This window comes from Lampris incognitus, chromosome 19 (genome assembly GCF_029633865.1).
Source record: "Lampris incognitus isolate fLamInc1 chromosome 19, fLamInc1.hap2, whole genome shotgun sequence".
NCBI lineage: Eukaryota > Metazoa > Chordata > Actinopteri > Lampriformes > Lampridae > Lampris > Lampris incognitus.
Genome location: NC_079229.1, coordinates 36,235,987 through 36,250,702, shown reverse-complemented (window position 1 = coordinate 36,250,702; position 14,716 = coordinate 36,235,987). Strand labels below are relative to the sequence as shown.

The 14,716-nt window shown below is 45.5% G+C and overlaps 1 protein-coding gene across 2 annotated transcripts; it reads left to right on the top strand.

Annotated features, from left to right (window-relative positions):
• Positions 1–870: 870 nt before the first annotated feature.
• Positions 871–12,666, top strand: rheb (Ras homolog, mTORC1 binding). 2 transcript variants are annotated; one of them, XM_056299614.1, is made up of 8 exons: positions 871–958; positions 2,902–2,973; positions 3,173–3,240; positions 3,444–3,526; positions 4,148–4,204; positions 4,996–5,043; positions 10,625–10,706; positions 11,414–12,666. In XM_056299614.1, exons 1-8 carry the CDS (start codon positions 907–909, stop codon positions 11,504–11,506), a joined length of 555 nt encoding a protein of 184 aa, XP_056155589.1. In that variant the 5' UTR covers positions 871–906; the 3' UTR covers positions 11,507–12,666. The 2 variants fall into 2 exon arrangements, with proteins under 2 accessions (XP_056155589.1, XP_056155588.1); XM_056299613.1 differs by having other exon boundaries at positions 878–950.
• The last annotated feature ends 2,050 nt before the right edge of the window (positions 12,667–14,716 follow it).

Genomic DNA, 14,716 nt, shown 5'->3' with positions numbered 1-14,716 from the left:
CCAAACAAAACGAGTTTATTGGGACATCACACATCCCATCCGGACCCCTGTCGTGTAGAGTTGTGTGGAGCCGCACTTTCCTCTCTGCAGAATCTCATGAGCATGAAACGAATAGCATTCACATACTAGCTTATCTCTTTTTGGTGTGGTTTAGACTGGTCGGTGAGAAAGGCCTCCTGGAATTAGTGGATAGCTTCCTCACCTGCCATCTATTCTTCTATCCACCACTTCCTCTTCCAAGGTTTGGACATGCACTCGGCTACTTCAGTTAGTTTAGATTCATCTCATCCCTGTTCTCCTTAAATTCACACATCTCTTAAAAATTCTGTAAAACTTTCATTAGTTCCCTCAACTTTTCTGCAGTTATTTATATTATGCTTATATATTCATATTATATGCAACTATAGCTATCTATAACGGATAGTTAGTTACTTAACATAGCCAAAACCATAACTGTATCCCTCATGAATATTCATATTTACATCACAGCCATAACCCCCACATCCTCACGTTGTTGATTACCCCTCATACGTTCCTATTTGTGAGCGGCCGCGACCCTCTGACGTGATCTGATTGGTTAAGGAGGACAGACTAGGCGGGGCCAGTGTCCGATCTGGGTTGGTGAACTACCAACTGCAGTCGTCCACGCTGAAACGAGCCAGTGTTTACAACGTTAGTCCCGCCTCTTTTATCATCCTTTGTAAAATTCTATTGGCCGAGTTTGGACCGTTGCAGAAGCCTCCCCGGCAGTCTGACGAGTCTTGCAGCAAATAGCCAATCGAAACGCACGTCTTTAAAGCAAGCCCCGCCCCTTTGCGTATACGTGACCAATGGTCGCCGGGGAGTAATTAGAGAATTGGGAGCGACGGCGGGGCGTTCGTTGATGCTGACGCCACAGAGAGGATCATGCCGCAGCCCAGGTCTCGGAAAATCGCCGTTTTGGGTTACAGGTCCGTGGGTAAGTCTCAAGAATGGGCCAGAACCGTTAACGTCTGCGCGTGTCTGAATGAGTACAAATTACAGCCTACCTCACGTGTCATGCCGCTGCCGTTTACTTGCTGTAGGGCTCACTTCTCACCGCTAGTGAGAAGTGTTGGCGACACCGCCTCACATCCAAAACCCGGGGGGTTATGCGGACAGAGGAAGCCGCATGACAGGGGACGCCACAAACCCTCCGGCAGTAAAGGCTGAAGGGAAGTCTACTGAGCCAGAGCCCACCCTGCGGGCGGCGTGTGAGTGGTCCTGATGCTACGGTCACTACGTCATCACCCTCACCGGTGTCATGGCAGCCCGCGGCCCCAAGACATCCGCTCACACTTCACTTCCGCCTTTAACTCAAACCCAGGGGTAACAGATTCAGGGTAGTCTGAAATGACCGAATACCTGGGAAGACATGTGTGGTCAAACTGAATGATGGTAGTAGCATGAGCGTCACATGGCAGTACTATGGCATTCACGTTGAGTTCTTCACCCTATAGGCCAAGAACTCACCAGCCGTTGTTTGGTACTCTTTAGTGCCGAACAGTTACGTTACATGTCATATTAAAGGTTACATGTCATGTATCAAACGTTACATGTCATGTATCAAACGTTACACGTCATGTATCAAACGTTACATGTCATGTATCAAACGTTACACGTCATGTATCAAACGTTACATGTCATATCAAACGTCACATGTCATGTATCAAACGTTACACGTCATATCAAACATTACATCATGTATCAAACGTTACATGTCATATCAAACGTTACATCATGTATCAAACGTTACATGTCACCTATCAAACGTTACACGTCATATCAAACGTTACGTCATGTATCAAACGTTACATGTCATATGTCAAACGTTACGTCATATCAAACATTACATCATGTATCAATCGTTACATGTCACCTATCAAACGTTACACGTCATATCAAACGTTACATGTCATATGTCAAACGTTACGTCATATCAAACGTTACATCATGTATCAAACGTTACATGTCATATCAAACGTTACATCATGTATCAAACGTTACATGTCATATCAAACGTTACATCATGTATCAAACGTTACATGTCACCTATCAAACGTTACACGTCATATCAAATGTTACGTCATGTATCAAACGTTACATGTCATATGTCAAACGTTACGTCATATCAAACGTTACATCATGTATCAATCGTTACATGTCACCTATCAAACGTTACACGTCATATCAAACGTTACGTCATATCAAACATTACGTCATGTATCAAACGTGACATGTCATATATCAAACGTGACATGTCATATATCAAACGTTACACGTCATGTATCAAACGTTACGTCATGTATCAAACGTTACACGTCATATCAAACGTTACGTCATGTATCAAATGTTACATGTCATGTATCAAACGTTACACGTCATATCAAACGTTACATCATGTATCAAACGTTACACGTCATATCAAACGTTACATCATGTATCAAACGTTACATGTCACCTAGCAAACGTTATATGTCATATAGCAAACGTTACATGTCAAATAGCAAAGGTTACATGTCATATATCAAATGACAACAGTGTCAACAGAGGAGACGTGATCACTTTGCTGATAAAATGAATCAAGATGTTTATTTTCATGTATTCAAAATGCAGCTGCCACTGTATTTGACTGCTAACCCCGGCTTTGCATAACGTTAGCAAGGCCAGCTCAAAGGCAGTTTGTATTGTGCAGCCATGGGATACTGAGGAAGAAAACACCACGTGTTTAATTAGCAAGCAGATTTAAGTCTGAATGGCTTTGTAATTCACATTACAATTTAAGTGCTCAAATGGAAAATTAGTGTGTGTGTGTGTGTGTGTGTGTGTGTGTGTGTGTGTGTGTGTGTGTGTGTGTGTGTGTGTGTGTGTGTGTCTCTTCAGGGAAGTCGTCCCTGACCATCCAGTTTGTGGAAGGACAGTTTGTTGATTCCTATGACCCCACCATAGAGAACAGTAAGTGTTCATGAGTGAGAATTACACACACACACACACACACACACACACACACAAATATACAAATTAAGTAGTCAATCAACCAATATCTATCTATCTTACACACACAGTTTGAGTATAGCAGTATTGAACCGGGCCTGTAAGAAGTATTTACTATGTCGACCTCTCTCTCTCTGGCCCTCACTCTCTCTCCTCTCAGCATTTACCAAGACGATGACAGTGAATGGTCAGGAATACCACCTGCAGCTTGTTGACACAGCTGGTCAGGTGACCTCACCAAGTGACCAATCACAACCTATTCTCTAGTTGACACTTCCTGTCATTCTTAAAGTACTTCCTGCCTCAGCCTTATGGTGTCAGTCATGTCTGAATGTAAAGGTATCTTGGCCGAAGGAAATATTAGGTGAACACGATGCCCCCTAAAACTGCTCTGCTCTGCTTTGCTCATTTCTCTGTGTGTGTGTGTCCAGGATGAGTACTCAATCTTCCCACAGAGCTACACCATAGACGTTGATGGATACATCCTCCTCTACTCCGTCACCTCGTACAAAAGGTTGGTACCCTCTCTGTCTTTCTTTCTCTTGTGTCTCATATTCGGCAAAGATTTGTCCGCTTCCTGTCAGGGGAGTCCATTCATAACGCAAAGGTCATCTTTTACATCCTGCATGAAAGACATGCCGCTCTGGAAATCACCATGAGGGCGCACGAGCACAGGAAGTGTAAAGTGAACGTGGGTCAATGGACGAATTTCACAAAATCACAATTTTAGTACTACTATGACATGATTACTATGTATCAAATGTAGTAATATATAAAGTACTGCTGTGATGAGTCATGCCTGTGGTAACACCTGAATTTATGTTAATTTCTGTTTCTCTTGTAAGTCACTTTGAATAAAGATGTCTGTTAAATGAGTAAATGTAAATTCGGTTAATCAGTCAGTCAGAGAACCAGTCACAAAAACAGACAGCGTGTCAGTTCGTTTTCTCCCTTCTTGCTTTGCACCAAATCTCGAAATTTGTGGACGTTTTGTGGCGCCTGTCTGTCTCTGTGACCGTTTTACTTTTTGTATGAAACTGAGGTAAAACAGAAACAGGCCAGTTTGTGAAAAACACATGTTGTCTCCGGTGAACAGGTGAAGCTGATTTTCTCTCTGATTTATTTTCCATGACAGTTTTGAAGTGGTGCGAGTCGTGCATGAGAAGCTTCTGGACATGGTTGGAAATGTACAGTAGGTATTTCTACATCAGAGGTGCTCAACCTGTGTGTGTGTGTGTGTGTGTGTGTGGGGTGGGGGATGGGTACAGGCTAAGATTATTTTGGGTGGTTGTGAGATGATTCATTAAATCTGAAAAAATAATTTTGTAAAATATAGATAACAAAATGATGTAAAATAAAATCAAATACATTATAATATAAAATAAAATATATAATATAAATAAAATGTAATATAAAATAAAAGATTATAATATCAAACAAAATATAAATATATAAAATAAAAGAGATTATAATGTAAAATACAATATAAATATAAATAGATAATATAAATATCCATCCATCCATTATCCAAACCGCTTATCCTACTCAGGGTGGCGGGGATGCGGGAGCCTATCCCAGCAGTCACTGGGTGGAGGCGGGGAGACACCCTGGACAGGCCGCCAGGACATCACAGGGCTAAATATAAATATAAAATAGATGCTGGGAAGGGCTCCAGCATCCCTGCGGCCCTGAGTAGGACAAGCGGTTTGGATAATGGATGGATGGATGGATGGATGGCTATCTTGATACACGAGTTTTTATAGTAAAAAAACAAAAAGCAAGCATGTATTTTGGGGAGGTGTGTGTGTTGAGAACCAGGGGCTTTGGGTCGATGTCTTATCAACTCCCCAGTGGCGTTTTCTCATAGACTCCTAACCAAAGCATCAGTCAGCAGTAAGCCATCTAAGTCTCTCTCTCTCTCTCTCTCTCTCTCTCTCTCTCTCTCCCTCTCTCTCTCTCTCTCTGTCTGTCCCTCTCCTCCAGAGTGCCCATCATTTTAGTAGGGAACAAGAAAGACTTGCATTTGGAAAGGTAGGCCTCTTTACCCCCCCCCCCCCGTAGCTCTGTCTTTCTCTCACACACACACACAGTCATATACATACACCCTTACTCATTTATAGGGTGCAAAGATTGTATTTTTATATTGAAGTGTGTGTGTGTGTGGGTGGTGTGTGTGTCCCAACAAGAAACCAGTGGGGTCAGAGGTCGTTTTCCGGTGAAGTGTGACTCAGAACTGTTCCCTTATGAGATGAGTCCTGCAGTCAGCCTGTTGGCTCTTAATGAGCTGTAACGAGACTTGTGGGTCTGCAGGGCCCGATGCTGCCCATCACACCTGCTGCTGCCACGCAGTCTGCTTCAGGTCAAGTCAGTTGTATTTGTGTAGCCCAGTATCACAAATTGCAACTACACCTCAGGGGGCTTTACAGCAACACAACATCCTGTCCTTAGACCCTCTCATCAGATAAGGAACAACTCCCTAAAAAACCTTTAACGAGGAGGAAAAACAGGAAGAACCCTCAGGGAGCGCAACAGAGGAGGATCTCTCTCCCAAGACGCACAACGTGCCATGATGTTGTGTTTACACAATTTACACAACACAACACTGAAAGAGGATAACACAATTATAATGGAATTATAAAATCTATGAAGAATATGATGAGGAGGATGCTAAGCAGCGTCCAGACGCCAGCGGAACAGCCCGGGACCCGAGCCACGTGACCACCGTCACCATGTAAAATAAATAAATAAATAACATTATATATACATATACTTATATACACACACACACACACACACACACACACACACACAGAGCTAGGGCTGCACTGCAGATACTGTTACTGACTGTGTGTGTGTGTGTGTGTGTGTGTGTGTGTGTCCAATTAGAGGAGTAAGAAAAGCCTTTGCAGCAGAAAGTGGAGCTCGGGGGGCATGAAAGAGCAGAGCGATGAGGGATGAAAGAGGAGATGAAAATCAAGAGGAGAGAGACTGAGTGGAAGGATAGAAGTAAAGAAGGAGGGGAGAGAGAGAGAGGGAGAAGCACTGAGGACCTGATCAATAAGAGGATGATCAAATCACCATAGAGAGAGGGAGAGAGGGAGAGAGAGAGGGGGGGGGGAGAAGCACAGAGGACCTGATCAATAAGAGGATGATCAAATCACCAGAGAGAGAGAGAGAGGTTTTTGGAAAGAGAGAAAAGGGGAAGCAGATTTTACATTTAAATGTCGCAACAATTCAGAATTAAAAAAATAAAACTACATTAAAAACACACAAACATTGTCACGTGCACATGCATGGAAACACAACAGCACTGAGTGACTGTACAGTGCCAACAGCTAACCGAAAGGTGGTGTTGAACAGACAGTCGGTCTTCCAGTAGAACAGTGGTGTGATATAGTGGATGTAGGAGGCAGAGAGAAACGGACCTGTTGACTCCGGTTTTCTGGGACTACAAACCAGGTGTAGCAGGACGACAAACCAGGTGTAGCAGGACTACAAACCAGGTGTAGCGGGACTACAAACCAGGTGTAGCGGGACTACAAACAAGGTGTAGCAGGACTACAAACCAGGTGTAGCTGGACTGCAAACCAGGTGTAGCAGGACTGAAAACCAGGTGTAGCTGGACTACAAACCAGGTGTAGCAGGACTGCAAACCAGGTGTAGCAGGACTACAAACCAGGTGTAGCTGGACTACAAACCAGGTGTAGCAGGACTACAAACCAGGTGTAGCAGGACTGCAAACCAGGTGTAGCTGGACTGCAAACCAGGTGTAGCAGGACTGAAAACCAGGTGTAGCAGGACTACAAACCAGGTGTAGCTGGACTACAAACCAGGTGTAGCAGGACTACAAACCAGGTGTAGCAGGACTACAAACCAGGTGTAGCTGGACTGCAAACCAGGTGTAGCAGGACTGCAAACCAGGTGTAGCGGCCATTGTGGCTGGTGTGCTGTGAGCTCAGCAGTAAACAGTTCCACCCTGTTATTTATTTATTTATTTATTTATTTTTATTACTTTGTTGATCCCCGTGGGGAAATTCTTCCTCTGCATGTAGCCCATCCTAGCTGTGTAGCTAGGAGCAGTGGGCAGCCGCCGTGCAGCGTCCGGGGACCAACTCCAGTTGGTCTGGCCACGACAGGAGTATTAACCCTAACGTGCATGTCTTTCTGATGGTGGGGGAAACCGGAGCACCCGGAGAAACCCCACCAGACAGGGGGAGAACATGCAAACTCCACACAGAAAGGTATTGGGATGACCCCCCCCAAGGTTGGACAACCCCGGGGTTCGAACCTAGGACCTTTTTGCTGTGAGGCCACAGCGCTAACCACCGTGCCACCGTGCTGCCATATAGGCATTATAAACTACATCACACTATATGGGAACACTGTTGTACAGTCGTGTTGGTTGTCATGGACACATCAGCATCAAATATCCCGTCTCAGTCTTTTTTCCAACACGTACGTGTTTGCTGCTGCACCAGTGTTCATCCTACCCGGTCAAAACATCTCATCAGCGGTATACGGAGACTGGAGAACGTCTCCAACCATGGTGAAGATGACTGGTGGTGTTATAGAGCCTGTCTCCATCATACACATGGGGAGGAGATCGCAGTGGCAAAGAGGTGCTGCTCTGAAAAATTTACAAACCGGTTTTCTGCCAACAACCCAGCATCAGTCTGCAGAGGTTTGAAAGACATTACCAACTACGGGAGACCACCCCCCCCCCCACACTGCAGAGACCCATCAGCTGGCTGACGACCTAATGGATTTTACTGCAGGTTTGAAAAGCAAACGTTCACACTGCTTACCTCTCTGGCCACAACAAACAAACAACTGCACCCCCTGCCAGCCACTCCCCCCTCCCCACTGAACCCCCACCCGCACTCAGAGAATCTCTGCTGAGGACGTGCACCAGCTCTTCCAGAGACAGAAGACCAGGAAGGCACCGGGCCCGGATGGCATGTCACCCTCCTGTCTTAAAGTCTGTGCTGACCAGCTGGCACCCATTTTCACACTGATCTCCAACAGATCACAGGAGCTGTGTGAATTCCCCACTATCATCCTGGTGCCCAAGAAACCCCGTATCACAGGATTAAATGACTACGGTCCGCGGTGGTGTAGCGGTCTAAGCATCGGCTTTGTGTCGATGCAGTTGCCCACTGGGGACTGGGGTTCGCGTCCCGGTCTCGTCAGATCCGACTATGGCCGGACTCGATGAAGCAGCAATCATTGGCAACGCTGTCTTCGGGAGGGGGGCGGAGTCGGCTTGTGTTCGTCACATGAATGCGTCTCTGTGTGTGTCAGAAAAAGCAGTGGTTCGGCCTGGAGTCGCCTGGTCACGGAAGTGGCGAGGCGTCTCCTTCGAGACTGCCGGCCGGAGAGATGCAGTTGGTGAACGCATGCAGTAGGGTGGGTGTTTGAACTAAAATAGGGGATCGATTGGCCACTAAATTGGGAGAAAAAGGGGAAAATCAGAAATAAATTTATAAAAGGATTAAAATACTACAGGCTCATTGCCCTAACTAACGTCTGTGGTCATGAAATCCTTCGAGAGACTGGTGTTGGCCCACCTGAAGGAAATCACAGGCTCCCTGCTCGACCCCTCTGCAGTTTGCCTATACCCAGCGAACAGGTGAAGAGGGTGATGCAGTCAACATGGGATTGCACTACATCTTCCAACACCTCAACTCCCCAGGGACATATGCAAGGATCCTGTTTGTGGACTTCAGCTCAGCGTTCAACACCATCATCCCAGATATCCTCCACTCCAAACTCACCCGGCTCACTGTACCAGCCCCCATCTGCCAGTGGATTAAAATCTTCCTGACAGACAGGAGGCAGCTGGTGAGGCTGAGGAAATTCACATCCAGTACCCGGACAATCAGCACTGGTGCCCCCCAGGGATGTGTGCTCTCCCCTCTACTCTTCTCCCTCTACACAAATGACTGCACCTCAGGCCACCCGTCTGTTAAACTCCTGAAGTGTGCGGATGACACAACCATCATTGGCCTTATCCAGGGATGGTGACGAGTCTGCATATAGACGGGAGGTTGATCAGCTGGCCCTCTGGTGCAGCCATAACAACCTGGAGCTGAACACGCTCAAAACTGTGGAGATGACAGTTGACTTTTAGGAGTCCCTCAACACTGACCCCATCACCATACTCAACAGCACAGTGTCTGCGGTGAAAACCTACAGATTTCTGGGTTCCACAGTCTCCCAGGACCTAAGGTGGGCATCCAACATAGACACAATCATCAAAAACACCCAGCAGAGGATGTACTTTTTCCACCAGCTCAGGCAATTCAACCTGCCTCAGGATCTGCTGATTCAGTTCTACACTGTAATAATACAGCCTGTCCTCTGCACATCCATCACTGTCTGGTTTGGATCGGCCATCAAACAGGACAGGGACAGACTACAACGGACAGTTAGGTCTGCAGAGAAAATCATTAGTGCCAACCTGCCCTCCATCCAGGACTTGTACACCTCCAGTCAGGAAACGGAAAGATGACACCACTGCAGAGCCCTATCACACCCTGGTCACAACCTGTTCCAGCTCCCCCCCTCTGGCAGGTGCTACGGAGCACCGTACCCCAAAACAACCAGATATAAAAACAGTGTCTTTCTGTGGGCTGTCATTCAAATGAACGCTTAACACTGTCAAATAAATCCAACCATTTCGTATATACTGTAATGTACATTATATGTATACTGGTATTCTACATGTACATCTGCCTCAGGCATGTATGTAAGTAACCTGCATATAAGTAATCTATTTCAGCATCTCTGATATATTCTCTGCACCATTGCACGTTATCGCCTCTTATTTCACCTGCATTAGTCAGTCCTTGTGTGTATATCTGAAGATTGTTGTGTTGTAGTGTTGTTATTCTATGTTAAGTACACCGAGAGAGCCACGAAACCGGAGTCACATTCCATGTATGTACAAACCTACAGGGCCAGTAAACCTGATTCTGATATTAATGGAGAAATTGACGTTTTCCTTCTCAGTCTTTCCCAACAGTGTCTGCATGTACCAGCATGCACTGCTGCATGCATGCTAGCTTCTGTATTGTCGTCTTTTAAATCCTCTGTGCTAATGTTGTGGGACGTCATTTCCACCATCAGAAACGTAGTTTAGCCAACAGAGCGAGGATTTTTTTTTTTTTTGAACCAGTGTAGACTAGAGTATTCGAAACCCTGCAAGTCTGGAGTTTGTTTTCTTCTAACTGACATCACTACAAGTCACTTGGCAGACCGGAAGAAAAACCTCTCTCACTGGCTCCAGAGATCAGGAACACCTGCAGGTCTTTCTCATGTGCGATCCCAGTTGTAGAAAGACAGTTGAGGTTGAAAATTGACAATTTTTCCCTTCACAGAAAAAGTGAGAGATTTCAGCTTTAAACACGCACTGAGATTAATTTGGAAACGGAGGGGAGAAAACGAGAGGAGGAGGTGAGAAAGGAGGATTAAGGGAGGAGTGTTAAAAAACCCAGGAAAACTGCAGGAGTCCTCGATCGTGTCCCGGGTTGACGAGAGGGTTTCAAAGAGGTTGGCTTATTGTTCTGTCATCTTCTGTTATGATCCGTGTGTTTCTGTCATTTTGTTACAGAGTGATTGGCTTTGAGGAGGGCAGGATGCTGGCTGAGTCCTGGAACGCCGCCTTCCTGGAGTCATCGGCCAAAGAGAACCAGGTTAGGATCCCATCACGAAGCACCAAGTTCAGACACTTCATACAAAAATACACCAGAGAGGAATGTTGTTAGATGCCATGCGTGATGTAAAGACCCATGGTCGTGTCATTATTGTGCATGTAAACGCCCAATGTCGCCAGATTTAACCCACCCAGGTCAGACTGTTTCTCGCAGTCCTCCGTTGCCTCCATTCAAACGCTACATCTGAACCCACAGCAGTTAACCGGGCCGCTTCTGATTCTTTTTCTCCCTAACCAACGGGCACGCCGAGAGGAAAATGGTAGTAAATTCCTTGTAAAAATACAGTTATCCCTTGCCTACCAACACGGAAATCGCTGGATTGAATCCCCGTGTTACCTCCGGCTTGGTCGGGCGGCCCTACAGACACAATTGGCCGTGTCTGCGGGTGGGAAGCCGGATGTGGGTGTGTGTCCTTGTCGCTGTATAGCGCCTCCTCTGGTCCTAGTGGCGTTACAACATACATACAGAAACACTCACTCCTTTATCACTAATGGACGAACAGGAGTCACACTTTTATTGTAGGATCTAAATGGCACATTTACTATCACTTAAAAGAGGGATCCCACACGTAAATCATAATTTTTCAGACAAAACAGATTCTTCACATCATTAATTAGCCAACTCATACTTACTTCCTGTGGGACTCTGCTAACTTCTTGATCCCCCCCCCCCCCCCGTGTTGTCAGACAGCAGTGGAGGTGTTCAGGAGGATGATTTTGGAGGTTGAGAAGATGGAGGCAGGACAGCCACCGGGTCGGATCTCCTGCTCGTTAATGTAGGTCTGGGGGACTCTTCTTCCTCCCCCAGACCTCCCACCACCACTCCTGACCAGCTGACTGAGCCAGGCAGGAATGAATAACCGACCAGTCACAACTATACATTTATCTACCCGCCGTGCTGGCAGGTAACCAGCCATCGTTTGGTGGTCCCCTTCTGTAATAAAAAAACAATATGGATTAGGAAATGGTGGAAATTGGTGTTGAATGTGAGCTCTACCAGCCACCTTGCCCTTAAAGCTACAATCCTTTACATGCAGCGCACACCTTTGTTTGCCCTTTACTTCCTGTCTGTGCTGTGTGACGATATCCAATCCACAGATATTCAGATCCTGCAGACTGTAGCAGTATGTGATGTGGATGGTTGGTGTCTGGTAGGACTTGGCCAGGAAAAATGATAGGGTGCATAGTGTTTTCATCTTCATCATAGCAGCCAGATGAGGAAGAGGAAGGCAGGTAGTGTTGAGTTTGAAATGTTGAGTTCAGAAATGACGTGCTTCAGGACTGTAGCTTTAATTAATCAGAATTAGGTGGTCTTAATCTGTTATTCTAAGTTTGAGTTCCCTGTTAAGTTATTAAAAGACACTGTTGTCAATGGACAAGACGGGCTGTTTCCTTCCAGGTAAGAAAATGGTTTGATGTAGTTTATTTAACGTATGATGTTCAATTATTGAAAGGACTGTATTGGCAATTTTATGATTTTACTCTATTTTGTAAAACACTTGTTTCAGTGCATTTTGTCAGTTTGTTCCCCTAAAAGCGCTTTATAAATTACAAATATTATTGTTGTTATTCTTTTATGATCATTATTACTATTATTACTTTGAGTTAAACTATTTGTAGCTCTGGCTTTAAAGATCACGTTTTCTAACGAGGTGGAAAGTTTTGAAAACTGTCATCAACCCTGTGATCCGCCTGCCTCTTCTACTAATGTAAACTTTATTGATCCTGTAAGGAAAGCGCGTCTTTTTCTCTCTCGTTGTCCTCCACGCAGGAGGTCAGAGGTCAGATGGTTGCCGTTGGTAAACCCAAGGGCCCCGTCGACCCGCTGACTCCGGCTCTGACCCCAAAGATTTCATTTTATTTGAGAAACCTTTTTATACAGACAGAGGAATATTTCTGTTTCTATTCCTGTTCTCATTAAAGCTGTGTACAATCGTTTGGCTACATGTCTGCTCCAAGTGTGTTGATTGAGGCCAATAGTGATGATGGTGGTGGTGATGATGATGGTGGTGATGATGAACATGGTGACGACAACAGCTGATATCGGTGATAACAGAATCTGATGGGTCTCATCAGTACTGATACACCATAAAAATAGAATTACACTGCAGATGGTTGACAAAACGTAAAAAGACTCGAACAGTGGACAAAAGACGTTTTGTATGTCTGTCAACCAGACCTACCAGGGTACGGCTGAGCCCTCCAATGACGTTATCTTCCCACAGAATCACAATTTCACTCTTCCGTACCGAAGGAAGTTTCGTTTGCCTAGCCGAAGAGCTCCACATTGAACTTGAATTCTTGAAAAGCACAAATTGTCCCAGATTAAACTGTTCGCTCACTTACATCATTGAGCTGACAGTCCCCTGGAAGGATGCAGTCGATGAAGTGTATGAGCGTAAGAAGCTGCGGTACGCCAACCTAGCAGCCGAAGCAGAGGACAGAGGCTGGAAGGTAAAGGTGCGCCCTGTGGAGGTGGGTTGTAGGGGCTTTGTTGCCAGCTTCACAGCAAAACTCCTGAGGGAACTAGGAGTCAGGGGGCAGGCCCACAGGAGAGTGATCAAAGAGCTAGCCAACACTGCTGAGAGGACTAGCCACTGGATCTGGATCAAAAGGAGAGACGCCGTCTGGGCTGCCAGGGTGAACAGCTAACCACAGGTCACACACCCAGGACCGATCAAACCTGTGGTGGGCCTGCCTCAGCGGAGGGTGTCTTGTGATGAAAGGCCGAAACACCCTGTGATGCTGAGGTACACAACTGATGATGTGTCCTGGTGGTGGCAATGTCACCTTGGCAGACATCTCCAGTTTGATCTCCACTGAATCTGTTGCAGTGCAAACACTAGGGATTTTAACAACCAGTCCTTTTTTGAATCTTGTCATACAACTTGTTTGGAAATGTCCGCATCTCCTTTGCTGGTTCCCTGGCTTAGTCCTCTATGGGACGTCATCATTTATACATGACGCTAAGTACTCCTCTTAACCAATGACATTGTCCCAAAATGTGTCACATGATATCCCCTATGGGTTATTCTCCATCACGTGACTTTTCCATTGCCAATGAACAACTCTGCCATGTTGGGGGACAGCTAGACCTTAACAACCACTAGTTCGACTGAAGTTCTCACTGGCCATCTGTCTTTACAAGAACGACATTTTAAGCGAATATCGGAAATAAAACATCGCGGTTGTGATCCACTCTTCGAAAACAGTTAATTTTACAAAGTTCTGACCAAACGACGCAAAGGATCAGATTCGAACCACGGAAACAGCACAGAAATGAACCATTGTAACGTATCGAACCACCGTAGCTGCCCTGTATGAAGCGAACCTCGAAACACGCTCTGTTTAGAAAACATCTCGCACCGCGCAGGGACAGCAACGCCGCGCCCTCTGGATGGAAGCCGTTGTCCTCCAACATGGCGGCCGTGTTGCCACCACGTGGTATGTGACGTCATATGAAAAACGACTTTATTCCTCTATCGGACCAATCCACGAGAGCTGGGTTAAAAGAGAAAAATAAAAAATACAATGAATGAAATGTATGTCTTGTATTCACAACTCTTAATTCCCCTACAGCAATACAATAGGTAGCATGTTGAGCTGACACATATGTATAATTATGCATTAAATATATCATAGAGAACACAACGAAATGAAGTTAAACTCAAACATCCCTCGTAGGCTGCTTACTACTGAAGAGAGGCTAAATCTCGCTTGTCTCGTCCTTGTTCTTGTCTAATGTCTTGCCATTGTTATTTTGGCGCCTTTTGCATTTTGCTTGCAAGGTGTTTGGTTTTATTCATTACGTGGAGGGGCAAAGGTCACACCCCTGTAAGGGGGAATATGAAAGGAATCAATACAGAGACGATGTTTCTGCTTCAAGTCCGTGAGTGACGTAAAAAATCTAAACATATACATTTTACATGTTCACCAACACCCTCAATAGACATTGTATTGTCCCTTTAAGAAACTGCACAACTGGAAAAT

Excerpts from the sequence above, each read along its gene's own strand:
- rheb (XM_056299613.1), top strand. The coding sequence starts at position 884 with ATGCTGACGCCACAGAGAGGATCATGCCGCAGCCCAGGTCTCGGAAAA. Across the intron at positions 5,044-10,624 it reads AAAGACTTGCATTTGGAAAG|AGTGATTGGCTTTGAGGAGG; the intron begins GTAGGCCTCTTT and ends ATTTTGTTACAG. Across the intron at positions 10,707-11,413 it reads CATCGGCCAAAGAGAACCAG|ACAGCAGTGGAGGTGTTCAG; the intron begins GTTAGGATCCCA and ends CCGTGTTGTCAG.